At 40.4% G+C, this 17210-nt stretch overlaps 1 protein-coding gene across 1 annotated transcript in view; it reads left to right on the top strand.

The window, feature by feature from the left end:
• TG (thyroglobulin) overlaps window positions 1-17210 on the top strand; it is a 179948-nt gene that overhangs the window by 145853 nt on the left and 16885 nt on the right. Inside the window, exons 42-45 of the mRNA XM_034069710.1 lie at window positions 4233-4397; window positions 5114-5281; window positions 12199-12380; window positions 16691-16798. Coding sequence (XP_033925601.1) covers window positions 4233-4397; window positions 5114-5281; window positions 12199-12380; window positions 16691-16798 — 623 coding nt within the window. The remainder of the gene's footprint in view (window positions 1-4232; window positions 4398-5113; window positions 5282-12198; window positions 12381-16690; window positions 16799-17210) is intronic.

Genomic DNA, 17210 nt, shown 5'->3' with positions numbered 1-17210 from the left:
CACATCCTCCCCTACTTCACTGACCTTGGGGTCTACAGGGCTGTTCCTCTCACATATTTTTTCTCCTGTCTCTGTCTCCAGTTGCTCAGGCTCTTTTTCCCCTTAAACATGTTATCCCAGAGTGCTACCAACATCACTGATGGGCTCAGCCTTGGTCAGCAGTGGGTCCATCTTGGAGCTGGTTGGAATTGGCTCTGTTGGACATGGGGGAAGCTTCTGGCAGCCCTTCCACCATCAAAACCTTGCCACATCTGATCAGAATAGTAGCAAAGGATTGTGGAGGAAGAATTAGGATAGACAGGACAGCACCAGTGTAGGTCTATGATCTATGATGTCCCAAGAGAGAAATTTGGAAGAGGTACCAGCCTCAGCGCAGCTGATCGCAGCTTGACAACAAAGCAAGAATTCTTCACTTAATACTGATTTGCATTCATCAGCTTCTCACCATTGTGAGCTGCAACATTTCCTAGTATCTGAATTTCTACTGTCTAGCTTAACCTCTAGTTTTGAAAAGAGAAATAAAGAAACACTTGGAAAACTGCTTGTCGCTGAACTAAGGCTTTCCCTTCCATTTGCAATGCTTTCTCCTGTTACAGTAGGTACTATTAGCCAATACTGCAATCTTCCCTCTCTTCCCATTAATGTAGGAGGACAGTGTAATATTGCTGCTGTGGATTGTGCAACACAGCTGCAACCAGTTCTCAGCAGCTCAGTACTGAACGTTTTAACTGGGGGGTTGTCAGACATGTCATTGGAACTTCCTCTGATGACAATGGGTCAATCCATGAGGACAACTGAAACAAGAACTGCACATGGCTTCAGTTCCCTGTCGAGCTCCTCTAAACGATGCTGAGATAGGAAATAGCCTGTGACAGCAAGATGGTTAACAGTCATAGTTTTGTTATATATCCCTTCTTGTTTAGTCTCAAAAAACTGCTCTGCACAATTATCTGAAGATCTCAACCATTAGTTTTAAAAGTGAATTTTTAGCTCTCATAATAGGTACAGGAGAATTCCTGGAGAACTGAAAAACAGAGGAGCAGCAAAAGAGCACAGTGTTTGTTATTTTGGAGCTGATCTCATCGTTTTTGGTTTCCTGATTCATGATTCTGTCATGTCGATGGTAATATGGGGGTCATGTAATGGAAATGAACAGTCCCTCTGCTATTTATGCTTCTGTCTAAATAGTCCTATTTTTTAAAGCACACAACTCCTTCATTCCTGGTTGCTGGGACTATTCACACAAATAAATTATGGTTTTATAGGGAAAGAGGGAAATGCTGAGTGCAGCTATGTTATCCTGTGTGTCCTGAGCCTGCCTCTCATGTGGATACAGTATTTAGGGGAGATTGCTTTGTACTGTGAAAACTGCAGGCTCAAAAAGGAAGAAATTTAGTACTGGGCAGTCTCCAGCTTCTGCTCTCACTTATTTGTTCCTGATTTTCTTTGGTGAGGATGAGGAAATAATGAGCCTCAATTGTGATGTGATTTTGAAAAACAGAGAACCGGTATAGTTTTGCTTGCCTAACTTCTGCAGTACAAGGATCTTTGTTTCCAGAGCCTGGAACATATTTCTGATGTACCAGGGGAGGGAACATAATCGTATTGCTTCTAAATACTGCTTGAATGATGTCCCAAGTTCCTCTGTCACCCACTTCCAGTCCCAATAAAAATTGAACATGAATAACAGTAGTGGGATAACACATCTCTTTCAAACCCCAAACACAAGACATGCTTCCTGAATGCGGATGTTATAAAAAACCCTGAGGAAGTGGCCATTACCATGGAAAATAAAAGAAAAAATAGAATAAAGGAGAGCACATAAACATGTTTAACCACTCATGCAATGAAGAGAAAATATCCACAACTAGAGTAAGGCTTCAAACAAGAACTTTCCTCACCTCCTAGCAAATGCATTTGCAGAAGTTTTGGGGTTTTCTTTTACTCATCAAGCTTGGACCATATCTAGTGCTAGTCCATATGTACCTCAGGCTGTGACATGAATATTTTCCCACCCAAGCTCTCTCTGCAGAGAGAACCAGGGGGCACTTTGTTCCAGTGAATTTTTGGATTCTAATGTCATCTGCTCTCAATACTCTCCCTACTCAAGTCAGGCAACTTCAGGATTTCCACTTTCCAGAAACTGCCACTTTCCAAATTGTGAAGCTTTCTTTGGGAAATCAAAACCCTTTAATTTTTATGGTTTGGTTTTGTTTTGTTTGAAATGAGCACTATTTAGTGGTAATGTCCATTTGATAAAATACTCTGGGCCTGTTCAGATCCGAAGTTGAAGAACACGTTTGCCAAATTATTGGATGAATATTGTGCTATCCTATGTCCAATTTCTCTGCTATAGCAAGGAGGCACATAATTCCTTGCTCCACAGGAAAAACTGTTCCTTTCCAACCCTAACTATTTTATGATTCAATGATTCTGAGGGAAGTGTTATACCTTTTCTAGTCTCATTCATCCTAGTTCTGATGGACGTGCTCTTCCAAAAGCTAGATAAAAAGCCAGCATTCTCATTGTACATCCTGGGGTCTCACCCACACACAGAATTACTCTCATCAAGGATACTTTTCTTTCTCTCTCATGACCAGCTGACTCAGTGCACACAGTCAGCAGCTGGCAAATACCATGCCTTACAAACACAAAATAGGCCACCACAAATCCCATATGAGGATCAAGCCCATTGCTCATTCTAGTTCTCATCTAAATCAAGGGTGGAAGTGAGGATCAAATCCAAGTAATGTTTCTTTCTTCTTTAATTCTTCTGCCCTCTTAAAACCAGAGAAAGCTGTTCTAGTGCCCCAGGATTGACAGCCTTAGCTTTTTCCTTTGCTCATCTGCAGCCATCTGCATCTCAGTCTTTAAGCTAATAACAATGCTTGTTTTCCAGATTCCTTAAAAAGGAAGAGAAACCTTTCAGGAAGGCAGTAGCACTGGACATTCTACATGCAGTGAAGTAAAAAATGCTGTCTCTACATCCAAATGATAACCTCTTTCTAATTCTTTTTTGAAACCGATTTCCCCAGTTGTGAGCAGTGGTGTCCTATCAGTATCAATGGGTCTGCTTGTTGGAAATATGAAAACACTCTGGGTACTGGCCAGGGCTGCACAAGATTCTTAGGGCACAAAGGTTTGAGGCTACTGCAAATTAAAGATTTGCTGATTTGATTTGCTCCTGGGTTTATGCTTTTTCAGGCTTGTAGTTGTGCTTTGAGCAAGTTCAGTAGGAAGTTAATTGTCTGAATAGATCGAGATCTTTCATATCACGCATCTAGGGTTTAGGTTATTTTAAACATCAGAAGCTAATCTTAGCAGTTATTATGGTAAACTGATGTAAATGTCTGGAAATTAGTCATTTGAACCATGTCAGAGCTATTCCAGCCTTTCTGTTCTGGGTGAGATGTTACCAGATTTCTGCTAATTTATCTGCATTTTTGATAAGTAGCTTTCATGGTTACTCAGCAATATTATACCGTATTCTCTAGGTGAGGACTTCTTCCATGCTGGAGCAGCCGTAGGAAGGAAGAGTTTGAGATAGAGATTGGACTGTAGCCTATGCTCTGATTTTGATGTACTCTGGCTCTTAAATCTTCTGCAGCTGGGTTTAGCCTGTTGTTCCTACAATCCCTGCTCATAGCTCTTCAAAGCCTTCAATTCTCCTTGGGTTTGCTATCTTAGCGTTTCTAGCCTAAATTTATTCGCACTCAGTATGAATAGTTAATGCCCATTTGGCCTTCTACTAGCAAGTCCTAAGTTATGAATAACTTTTCTTCATGGGTTCATTTAGAAGGATCATGCCTGCTCTCAGTTCTTGTTTATCACAGTTAAGAAGTAAAACTCTATTTAGTCTGCTCTTTTAAGATGGACTATCCACTCTCTCACCCTTATCCTGTGAGGTGTGCCTCACAGCACCTTCTTCCTCTATGCTCCTGTTTGAATGTTTTTCCTTCCAGCAAAATTGTCATAAAGATTTGTGACTTGGTTTTAGACATAACATAGACACTTTTCAGAGAACTTCCAAAATAACCATGGCAGAGATGGAAACAGCCAAACCTTTCCTCCTCCCCTTTGCTTTGATCATTAGAACTTGCTTTATATGATTTAAATACCAGCATTTTACATTCTGCAACTAGGCTGATTTTGCTTCTCATCTTTTTTTACCTGCACCAGGGTACCAGGTACTTTGACAACATGTGTTGACTGGTATTGTCTTTCTTTTCCAGGGAGGCTCAGCTTTTTCTCCAGCATCTGTTATTACTAAGAGGAGAGCACAGACCCAAGCAGCAGTCCTGGCTGAAGATGTGGGATGCCCTTTATCCACCAGTGAGGAAATTGTAGCCTGTCTCCGCCAGCTGCCTGCTCGTGTCCTCAATGATGCACAGACTAAGGTATACCACAACAAAACACATGCCATTGGCGAGGAATCAGAAAGTTGCCTTTGACACAAAGCTGTGAGGAAGCTTAAGAAAGAAACTGGTCTGAATCTTTGTGAAAGAGGAACAGGACTATCTTTGGTGGAGTGATGCTGGTGTCCATGACATCCACCTCTGACCTATGAATACTTGCAGCTTGATTCTCCTTTAGACTCAAATCTTTTTACACTACTTTGACTACATTTCCCAAAATTAATCAAAATATAGTTTTTGCCTTCTTTCTGTCCCCTCTTATCTGCCCTTGGGTTTTACTTTAGGAGAATCAAATGTCTAGCTTTTCTGCAAAAAACTTCATTTTTGCAGGAAAGGAAGTGGGGAGGGATGTCAGTGCTCTGAAGTGGGAGACTTGTGAAAGCTACAGTATACGTATTTCTAGAGATGGATCCTTTACTCACAGTTTAAAACACTGTCTGGCAATGCATTTTCCAATCAGGGTCAGCATAGAGCCAATCCGTAATTTAAAACAATCATTTTATGATTGCAGTTCTCTTGGCCTATTCAACTTCGCTTCACCTACTGAGACTGTCATTCCTGCCAGTGATGAGTTTGCACTTACTGATTGCTTGTTCACTTGAAGGCTATCAACATAGTTGTCAAAAGCATCAATAAAATGGAAATCACCAGGGTAAACTAATTTAAATGCAATATTATTGCTTTTTTTGCTAACCTAGCTCCTAGCTATAAGTGGCCCATTCCAGTACTGGGGTCCAGTGGTGGATGGAATTTACCTTCGGGAAACTTTAGCTAAAGCCCTGCAGCGTCCTCAACTTCGGAAAGTAGATCTGCTTATTGGAAGTGCTCAGCAAGATGGGTTGATCACCAGAGCTAAGGCCATTAAGGTAGGAAAACACTCACTGTTAATGAACTGATGGTGTTACTGTTGTTATAGTAATGGCAGTTATCATATGAAGCCAGGACAGGTGCTTTTCCATTTCTACAATTGGTGAATTACATGCACATATGCAAAGGCATTGCCCATCTCCAGGCTGTCTTGTTTAAGCTGATTAATGGCATTATTGTATTTATTGATAGACATTATTGAGATATGAAGAAGTTAGAGATTAGCAATGATTTAGCATGTATTAATATGAAGCAGTGTGTTTTACTGTCTCTAAAATCCTCTTTTCTATTGCATTCTCAGTTGAATCTCACAAGGAAGAAAGCAAGCTCATAATTTGGTTATAAGTTTTTTCACCATGCAGCAGGACTAAGTCTTTTCCATGCCAGCATTTTCTTTTTTGGCATTTTTTTCTTTTTCTCTTTTGCCTGAAAGAAGTATATTTTCTTGTAAAGATCATTCTGACTATGGCCTAGGAATGACTAAGAATAATACTGGCTTGATGTGTGTGCTAAGGATTCAGGGCATAGACTGGTGAAATGAAAAAGAATTGCATCCAAGCTGTACTTTGGACGTAAAAGTCCTCAAAATCATCAAGTTCTGCCCAGAGGGATTTTACATCTTCTTGTGAACCTTCTGGTTTTATTTGTCCTTCTGGTTTCTATCTGTCCCTCTCTATGATGGGAATGATAGCATGTCCCTGTTTAACAAATTAGATCAAATGCTCCAATGTGCTCAGATATACAACAAGAAATCAATAGGAGAATGCAGCATGGCAGGAATTGTTTTGCAGATTGCTTAAGTGAGCTGCAGGTCTGTTGCTATCTTTCTGTAACTGTGTGAATCTCATCCCTTAGGAGGCAGTTAAAGGTCAATCCCACCTTCTCTTTGTTGGTAGCCAATGAAATGTAGACCAGTTTAATTCAGAAATAATGGCAAGATTAGCCCTTTGAAAGAAGGCTTTTTGATCCACCTGAATAAAGTTCATGTTGCTTGTTTAGTCTCCATCAGAAGTTTCTTGCTCTTATTTCATCTCTGTTGCTCTTTTGGAATCAATTAAAAGCGGAAGTCAGGCATAGGAGATGGACCGTGACACTGGCAATCTGCAGATAATGATCCAGACCTTGTGAGAGGGGAATAAACCTCAGTAACCTTATGTGAAAAAGAGTAGGAAGTGAAATTCTTTCCTTTACCACTATTTCCACATATGACAGTTGTCTGTAAAACTGAAATAAAATGTCATGATGTATGAGACATTATGCAACAAATCGTAACGTTAATGAGAGACAGAAGTGCTAAAGGCCAGCACTGTCAGGTTGAAATGAAAAGGAAAAACCCCATAACTGAGAGTTTGCAGTAAAATGTTGCCTTTCCAAAAAGAAAATACTTTCTGCAAGCCTTCAAATAAAGAAGCTAAGATTGGAAGGGGACTCAAAAACTGGTGCAACTGAACCTTAAGAAATGGTCATATCTACCTCATCCTGTTGAACATCTCCTACTGTTGAACATCTGATCTCCTTCGGCAGGGGCTTAACTATCCTCAAATAGAAGGATAGTTAACTTGTTTACTAGCTATGATAATAGTAACTAACTTACTTGGTGTAACTGCTATAGATTAGATTCCATCCTGTTCCTGAAAATTCATAATATTCATGGCAGGTGGTTATATTTTATTTGCTCCCTTTTGATGTCCTTAAGCTGGTTTCATATTCTCAGTAAGCACTTTATGCACATTTTCCTCTATTTTCCTGTGTCTTCAGGTATTCAGGGCTTGAGGGAATATGATTCTTTTGACGAATGTGCATTTATTCAAAAATTATTGAGATTGTTTTCTTAAATACCTGCTGCAAGGTTGAAGTTTTGTGATTTCTTCCTGATCCATGCAGTTAGTGTAGTAATTGTTGGGAAATTGTAATGCTTCCTTTGTCACTGAGCTATTTAAGAGCATGTATTTTCTATCTCAAGACCATTTATACCTCATAGCCGTCATGACCATGTACAGTTGCAGTCAAAGTCAGATGATAAAGTCCTGAGTAGGCCACAGGCATATTTAGCTACAGTGGCAGAAACTGGTGCCAGTGATGGTTGTTACTGAGAAGTCTGTGCTCCATTTCCTCTGTCATAATGTCATAGGGGACCTTTGATCTGTGCCAAGTGTCCTCTCACCACAATAGATGTGAAAGAAGAATTTGAGACAACCCACACTTATATCCCACTGTTCTACTTTATTTGATTTAAGAGTTCCTTTGAGGTAGACCTGACTTGCACCTTTCTGGGAAAACTGAAAGCTGGTTTTACTGATGTACTAAGGAAGGTGGGAGGGCTTAGAGCACTGAACTCAACTGGGGGAACCAAAGAATAGTTTCTACCTTGCCTTTGACTACTACCTGGTTATTTAATCTGTTCTACAAAGAGGAGACCAAACCTCTCTGGGATGAAAATCCATCTGTGGATGTGTTCCAACTCTGTAGATGGAAGAAGGATGCATGTGTTTGGGTAGCTAAACAGTGCAGTTAAAAGGTCCTCTGGCAAGAGTATGGAATTGGCAAAGTCCTTCATTTCCAGCTCCTTTAGGATGACTGATTTCAGTGTAGTCACATGTACAGAGTGAGGACAGAAAAAGTTGACCCCTGCTGACCTGGGAATAGCTGTGCTGGAAAATTCAGACAAGGTCTTGCTCTATTGATTTCAGTCTTGCTCTGTTAATAGTGATCCTGTAAATGGTGAGGAAACACTTTTAGCCATTTGGATGCAAGCAAGTTTGAGATGTGATATGAATCTTATCACCTTAGACTGGAGCTGCAAACAAGTTTTATAAACTCATAGCAGTCAAGTGAGAGTAAAACCTCTAGACTGTAGCCAGGCCTGGTATGGTAAATCCAGTTGGCACCATATTGTTCTGTGGGGGCTTATTTTGTTGTGTTGGGTGTCTCTGTATTCCCACTGCATCACTGTGCTTATGCTTTTTAAAGCCTTTACTATTAAAAATGAAATAGAAAGACAGAAGGCACCACTTGTGTACTAGCAAAACATGTATGTTTGATTTGTTTACAGCTGAAGGCTGAGGTGTCCCAGTGGTGCTTGTAGCAGAGAGTATGCTGAACATTTGTGCTCAGTGTCTTGCCCATGGAAATGACCGGTTATGACATTCACTTGAATGCTTATTCATGTGAACTGAGACAGATTTACCACTTCCTGGAGCACTTTGTACTCATCTCCAGTGCAGCCATCAAATGGTTGAAACTAAGTGAGAAACAAAGCAGAGTTTGTTAAGGGAATGGCAAGTGGTACCATAATGCACTATTATGTGGCATATGGAGCGCATAAGCCCAAACCTGTTAACTGCAATTCCCATGACAGACCTTGAGGGATATTAGCTTTGAGCAGCCACAAATTAGAGCAACTGAGCAGAAACCTCTAAAAATGTTGATTTCAATTCCCAATGGACAAAGTTTTATCCCTGGGCTATAAGTGATGCTCAGGTGGGAGGATCTAATGGCATTAAATATATGTGTTTTTCTTTTTCTCTCCCTCCTTAGTACAAATCTAGTTGGCCGCAGAACCCAGAAGCAGAAGATAGTGGAGTGAAGCAATAGAAATATAGTTTATGTACTTCATGTAAGCAACTGGATCTAGGCAGACTATTCTGTACTATTTTGCAGCCAGTTTCTTTGTGGATAAGGGTATTCAGCAACATATAATAGATGGCACATATGTGTATATTACTTGTAATGACCAGAGGAGCAGTGTCCTAATAAATGCCATCAGTGAGCAGTATGGGCTGATATCAGCTTTTTACTTCTTCTTGCAACTAGCTGGAATCCCTGACAGATTCTGTTGAATGGCTGGCAGGTCTCTCACCATCTTTTGTGACATTTAGTCACAGACCTAAAATCTGTACATACCCTGTTGGTGTTACCACTGTTGTGGTTTGTCAGTAAAGTACATTCTGCCCCTTGGAAGATGTAAATATTTTACTACCAACTGCTACAATTTTTGTTTAACTAAAACACTGGACCAGATTCATTCCTATGCTCCAGAAACTACGCTGCAGCAGCAAGAGCAGTAAGATTTAACTCATCATTTAGGCAACGTTTAGAACAGCTTTGTATCACCAGAACAGTAGAAGGTTGTACACCTGCTGTCTTTAATTACTTTCTTACTTACTTCCTAAAGTAAGTTGAAAATCCCACTATAACTCTAAGGTCAGCTGCTAATACCTCCTTAAAGGTTAACAGAATGTAAATTGTTTTACATAATGTGCAGCTGCTTCTATTAATCTGGTAGCAGCTGTTATATCTACTGCTATGTGAAAATTGTTCCTTGGTCATGTATTTTCCAACGGGAAACATTTGTTGGACATGGAAAATTGATCAAATTGAATCAATTTCTGACAATTTAAAATGCTTTGCCCTTTTATGGGCTTTATTAAACCCTTTTCATGGGTTCTATTTTGAACATATTGCTTTGTTTTGTGCTGTCATGTTGAGATCGGATGTTTAAACTACATTTCACTGTACCCAAAGCGATACTTGAAAAATCATGTTTCAGGTTGGGCTATTTTAGTACTGGCTTGGATGAAAATGTCTTAAGATGTCTTACAAATGCCAGTTCTATTTCTCATCCATCTCTGCCTCTTGGGTCCTCTTTCACCTGGCTCAACACACCTCAGGGACCCCACTCTATTATCAGTGGCTGGTGAGAAAGGTCACCAGAATTTTTGGGGGTATTTCATCACAGAAACTAGTGTGTACATCACAGAAACTAGTACATAGACGCAGTAAAAACCTAATACCAACCGCACTGAGTCAGATCAAAAGCCCACTTAGCACAGAATGCTGTTTTCAGCGGTGGCTAAGAGTGGGTATTTGTAGGAATAGGGTAAACAATTCTGATACTTCTGCTAAATGCTTTCCAAACCTCTAGTACTTTGAAGCCCAGGGACTGCCTAAGCTGAATTAGTCTTTATTTAGTAACTATCAACCTATTTTCTTTTTTATGTTCTTTAATTCAAAACTTGTTCATGAAACTTCATCTTCACCAATTCTGGCATCAACAAAACTGTGTGCCAAGGAGTTTCTCAACTTAACCATGTGTTGTGTGACGATCCATCTCCCTCTCAGTGGTTTTTGACCGTAATGTTTATTTGATGCTTGGCATTTGATGAGGCAGTGAAGGAACAGTTCCTAGGGCACATAATCAATACCCTATATACTCTTATTCTCTTTCTTTTTCTGTTTTAAATATCCATGGAAGGTGCAAAATAAGGTAACAAATCCATAAAAAGTAAACAAAAAAAAACCCAAAATCAAAGCAATAAAATGAAAGCATTGCTTGAGTGTTACTTTGTACAGGGTGGTGCTTTACACATAAGAGCTTGGGATCTGCACTGATGCTGAAAAGCCTCTATTCTTATCCATAACTACTAGCCTAATACACCAGCCTCAGTCTCCAGATGAGAGATTCCCAATTAAACAGTGGCAATGCTTCTGCTGGTTAATATGGACCTGAACTGGTCGATGCCAAAGCTGATGGAAAGATTGCTTAGAATTCAGCAAACTCGCAGTCAAGTCTTCAGGGATGATTTGTGTTTATTGCAGAAAGCTATACGTGTCCTTGCTGTATTTAAACTGAATGATTTCACAGGCAAGCGTGCTGTGGAGTTTGATTTCATATGTGGCATTTTTGCACATGAAGTGACGTGTCATGTGTGAGTTGCAAATCTTCTCTGAAGTGCAGAGTGTATTACTAAAACTGGCACCGTGTGGCTCTTTTCACATTGCATGGGCCAAAATTTAGCCAAGAAGAATTTATTACAAATACCAGAGAAATTGCCAAAATCTTTTTAGACCTTGGGATATTTGGTAGTGTTTTGAAATCCCTTGTAAAGTCACTTAATCAAAATGCACAAAGGATTAGAATATGTCAGTAAGGACAGGCCTCGGCCTCAGCACATGGGGACTTATTTTCCATCTTTCATTTCTGTGAATCTGTTGAAAAGTAATTATTCCCTCTGTACTTTCTGTATAGGGTTGTGGAAAGACCTTCAAGCAGCGTGATGAAAACCAGCTGTGAGCCATCAAAATAATATATTAAGTAAAGCAGCTATGGTAACTGGACTGGGCAGGCACCAGCCTATTTTGCATCAGACTGACTGCCCAAAATAATATAAGTAGTTTATTAGATCTTTTTCTCTGTAGTTCTTATACCAAGCTCCAGCCAGTGTGCACCTGCAAGGTGCTCTCTTTAGGAAGGACTTGAGCAACAGGGAAGTTCAGGTTACTTTTTTTTTCCAGGACGTTGCTCATTTCTGAACTTGAAATAAGACATTAATAAAAAAAAGGGAAAATATTACTCAAAGGAAGATATGTTGAAAACTTCCAGCAGTCTTAACTAAGATCAGGTATGCGGTTTAGCATAGTAGGTCATCCCTTTGCTATTGATAATTCTGAGGTGACATGGGCACTCTGCTCTGGAGAAAATGCCTTTATGTTAGGAAACATTTCAGACTACATATCACAGGAAAAGGGTCTTTCAGTGTAGGTCTCACTGAGAGGCCCTAGGTGTTTGGAGATCATGGCTGCTACTGCCATTGGGATTTGGAGAAGGATGATTTCTTTTCAAGGCCTAAAGCAGATATTATAGAATCATAAAATCATAGAATCATAGAATAGTTAGGGTTGGAAAGGACCTTAAGATCATCCAGTTCCAATCCCCCTGCCATGGGCAGGGACACCTCACACTAGACCATGTCACCCAAGGCTCTGTCCAACCTGGCCTTGAACACCACCAGGGATGGAACATTCACAACTTCCTTGGGCAACCCATTCCAGCACAGAGATCTGAGCCTATATTATTCCACTAAAAATGTATCTTTTGGTGTTTTTTGTAAATTCTGTGTATGCATTTTGTTCTTAGAAATTTGAAGAAAGTCAAGGAAGAGCCAACAGCAAAACAGCCTTTTACCAGGCTCTGCAAAATGCTCTAGGAGGAGAAGACTCCAACTCATTCATTGAAGGTGCAGCTACGTGGTATTATTCCCTCGAACACTCAACTGATGATTATTCATCCTTTTCCAGGGCTTTGGAAAATGCCACCCGGTAAGTAACTCATCCTACTACAGCTGTGTGATTGGGGTTAAACAAGGTTTGTTCTGCTTATCTCAAGTGTCCATTTATATTCTGAAAAACTTGAGTGATTCTTACATAAATGAACAGAGAATGGGGAATATGATTTCATTTTCCAGGTTTCTGATGCAATCGGTAAACAGAAATTGAACTGACTTTTATGCCTTGTAAAAAGTTTGAATAATCTTTCCCTAAGCTGTATATTGAATTCGGAATGCTAATGCTTCTCTGTGAGCTCTTTCATGTCACAGATGACTTGGTTGTTTGTATACTCTGTATTGAGTCCTCTCATCCCTGTGACAGTAGAACTAACAGACTGGCTTTTATTCATAGTCACCTAATTATACATTTAGATACTTCTACTTTTTGAATACTTGGAAAGTGGTCAAATTTGAAAACTTTGATTTCAGCAATTACATTAATTTTTTTATTATGAAACCTGCAAAAATATTTCTTCACAACAACAGGCTTCCTAAAGGTATCCTGTGTAAAATGCTGAAGCATTTGTGAATGTTTAGAAAAGTGGTTCTCAACCCCATTCTCTCCATTGCTAATTTCCATTTTACCCATGGGCAGAAGAATCCCCTTAAACATATTCCTGTATTTTCTTGACCCTAGTGTAATCATTTATGGCAGTGTACAGTGATTGCATAATGTCATCCGATACAATTTTGCTTCTTCTGTGTATGATTTCCTATGGTGAGAGAAAGCAGAATTGGGCAATAGGATGCTTCTATAGGAAGTCTTCTTGTGGAGATGAAAGAAGAAAACGCAACTCTCACCTTGTTTGATCCACCAGGATACACTGTAGACTCACAGTGCCTCCAGGCCTCTTATGAAGGAAATAGATAGGGTGAAATGTCATCAGATACATGAACAACTTACCTCTAATATACATGTTCCCATCCTTTGCCTTGAAGCATTACAGGGAGAGACCATTGGGAAGTGGAAGATGAGTGGTGGGCCATGTTCACACCACCTATTCTATATGCATATCATCAATCTTTAATTTGCTATGGCATCAAGGTCCAGCAGTTTTGAATAAGTCAGTTTGAAGAGTTCATTGCCCTCTTGAACACAGCAGTCATGACACTGATGGTAGGCCATAGAGACCTAGTTGCGTGGTGGAGCTTTCTGTCCTACTGTGAGCCTCTCCATGAGACTTTAGAGACATGATTTTCCTTTCAGTCCTCCATCAGAGTTGCAGGGCAACTTGCAGAGTTGCAGAGTTGCTCCAGGGGACCCTCAGGGAGCAGGAGATGAACAGGAGCCAAGATTCACTTGGAAACATCTGATACAAGACAGTGGTGACCAGATCTGTTTGGGGAAGGTTTCTGGGTGGTCCAGGTGTGCTGGTGCATTGAGGTCATGGAGTAAACAAGTCAGAAGGCCATGGGTTGAGCTTTGTGCTATTTATCGAGTCTAACACCATGCAGCATCTCACAGAATCATAGAATCATACAGGTTGGAAAAGACCTTTAAGATCATCGAGTCCAACCATTAACCCAATGCTGCCATGTCCCTAATCACTGCATCTGCATATCTTTTCAATACCTCCAGTGACAGTGACTCCACCACTTCCCTGCATACCACAAGGTGTTTAATGAGAAGGGAGTGGGGACAGATGGAGTACTTGGATCTCAGGGTTATGGGGTCTTTATAAAGGTGAAGTTTGTCCCAGGGACAGGCTACCCATCACTGTGGCATTTGGGGCCACTGCATGCAGTGCATGTGGAAGTAATGTGTTCCATGGGTGTTAAAGCCAGAACTTATCTTCAATCTCTTTCTATCACCACTGTTACCCATGGGGCTATAATTGTTTAGTCAGATCAGTAAAGTTTTAAACCATAACAAACCACTAAAGGACTTGAATTTTAACTCCTCTTCCTATCCAGAGATACCTCCATCAGAAGCTGCTATGACACAGGGCTGTCACATTTGATCATCCACGTTCAGCCCAGGGCTCAGTGTGGTGCAAACACTGACTTTTGCAAAGCTACAGCGGCCAGCAAGCCACTTGCTTGTGGCAGGATGTGATACACAAATAGCTCCTCTGGCTGTCAGCCTATGAGTGACCTGCAGCAGCCTCCTGGCCATAGGGATTACCTGCTTGTTTATGGTCTGAGGCAAATGACTTGACTAAGGAAAGACATGAATGTCTTAAAGAGTCACTATGAGCAAGCAGGATGATGAGTAGTGAAACCAGGACATCTGATGATATTCGTTTTCTATAAACAGTGGAAATCACTCCAGCTATAGCAGAAAGGGAGAGGAGACAGCAGTTACAGAATGACAGTGACCTACAACATACACATAGGGCAGAAGAGAGCATTGATTCTGGGTTTTTTGTGTGCTCTTTTTCTTTTTTGTTGTGGTTTTGTATTTATCTGAATAAAATATTACTACCAGAATAAATGTGCAACCCGAGGAAAGTTCTGTGTCAGGAAGTTCTAACTGCCTGCTAAAGCTTTAACAGGGTTACAGAGTGTGAGAAAGCAACAGAAGTGGTTGTTATAAACTACGCACATTGTGCATATCTTGTGGTTTTAAAATATTTCCACTTTAAAACTGTTTTAGCTGCAATTGTCTGGTATTTTTCCCAGGCATAAACCAAGTTTAATTTTCTTGTTCTTTCCTTTTATTTAAAATAAAAGAAAAAAAACAAAGAAAATACCCCACCAAAAGCCTCTGGTATGCCGTGCCTGTAAGAAACAGCCATTTCAGTTTTGTTTCTTTATTTCCCCAGAAGAACTAGCTTCTCCCCCCTCCATAACACCAACTGAGAATCAGTTCTAAGTGGTGAAATGTATCTCAAAACATTTCTCGAGAGCTAATGCTCTCCAAAGGCTCCCTAGTTTTCAAAGACCATCTGCTCCTCTAAAACCCTGTGCTGGTAGGCATGTGAAGAGCAGTAATTTTCGTTTCATAAGGGTGTTGTCAACCATAACCGTCAAAGAACATTGTGGTCAGTCAGCTCATAGCTTGTGGTCTCACAGATGGGCTTAAAATAAACTCTGTTGAACCAAGATAATTACCCAAACAGTGCCTTTTATATTTGTACCAGTTAAATATAGCAACGTGCATTTATGCTTCTCTGACACTGTTCTTTCTTGCATCAGTCATTCTTTTTTTTACCTTGCAAGTCTGAAGGAGCAGTTACTGCTTCAGATTCACTACACTGAGAATTGAAACCTCCCACTTCCGCAGCATATACACTTGTGTGTGCTTGTGTAGTTATGGATATATAAACACCCAAAGACTGTGCAGAGTCTTTGGGCACATAGAATGATAGAATAGTTAGGGTTGGGAAGGACCTTAAGATCGTCCATTTCCAAACCCCTGCCCTGGGCAGGGACACCTCACACTGAACCATGTCACCCAAAGCTCTGTCCAACCTGGACTTGAACATCACCAGGGTGTAGAATGTACCTGTACATGTAGAATAAGAAGGGGTGATATGTGTACATATAATGTGGCTTTGGTGAATCATAATGAGATATGTTGCAGTAAGGTGTCCTGTTTTCTGCCTGCCCCTCTTGAGCTGCTTGTGCTCCTTTTAGCTACTGCTCATCCACCTTCCAGACCCATTTTCTGGGGCAATTGGAGCTAGGAAGGTTTAGATACATTTGCGTGACTCATACCTTTGCATTGCAATACCTGCTGATAAACTTATCTTTTCACTATCTCATTGCACTCTTCTTGTTTAACCTTTCTCACCCAAACATACTACAAAAATACACCAGATTTTCCATGTTGATGGGTCCTGCCAGTGGCCCTTCAGGGTATCTCCAAAAGTGATCTCTTACCACTTCCAGCTCTGGAAACTCTACCCCAAAAAATCACACAGATTCAAATGCAGTAATGATATTATTGATCCTTAACCCAGGAAATACATGTCATTTTAGTAGATGCCGTTGCAACCTAGTGCTTCCAGAAGAAGGTGCTTTATGCTAGTACAAGCATGGGCTCCCATAAACTAGACTAAAATGGGAATACTTCTTTTGGCCAGGAGACTCCTTATTTATCAGATCTGGTTTATTTAGTATCATTAGCATTGTTCAACACTCCATAAAGCAGCAATTTTAGTGAATTCTAAATCTTCCAGGACTTATAGAGGGTGAATGTGTTTTCCCACAGTGGGCTTGCAGGTAGAGATATGAGCTGTTTGGGGAGATTTAAAGTAGGCAGTCAATATAGAGAGAAGTCTATTGGTTGAGGAGGGGTATATTTCTCTTATTCCATTATGTGACTGTGTCTGTTCCCTGTTTCTCCTTTCTTATCAGTGACCAGTTTATCACGTGTCCCATCATAAACATGGCTAGTCACTGGGCTGCTGCCTCCAGAGGAAATGTCTTCATGTACCACGTACCTGAGAGCTCCTCACAGAGCAGGTAAGGAGGTGCATTTTACTATGTTTCTTTGGGGTTGGAACTAGATAATCTTAAGGTTCTTTTCAACCCTAACTATTCTATAGTTCTGTAATTTAGGGTTTCCAAAACCAGAACTGTCTATTTGGGCACCCTGTGGAGTAAATCAATAGGTGTAGGTACCTCACATAAAGAGTTCAGATTAGCAGGGGAGGGATTGAGCTCTAATAGATTATTTCTCTCTCTTTACTATATAGGAATGCTGTTTCAGAACTGAGGCTTTCCAAGTTAGACATCTAAATTAATTTCTCCCTTTTCAACTTACCTACCTTAGTCAGTTCCAGATTGCCTTTTAGTTTCCTACTCTGCATCTGCTAAACCTCCTGTAAAGAACTAGGATGTGGTCAGAGCCATCAGGAGTCCACAGCTCTCAAGA

This window comes from Melopsittacus undulatus, chromosome 1 (assembly GCF_012275295.1).
Source record: "Melopsittacus undulatus isolate bMelUnd1 chromosome 1, bMelUnd1.mat.Z, whole genome shotgun sequence".
In the NCBI taxonomy this organism is placed as follows: Eukaryota; Metazoa; Chordata; class Aves; order Psittaciformes; family Psittaculidae; genus Melopsittacus; species Melopsittacus undulatus.
The sequence above is the reverse complement of the archived record's forward strand: the minus strand, read 5'-3'. Positions and strand labels throughout refer to the sequence as shown.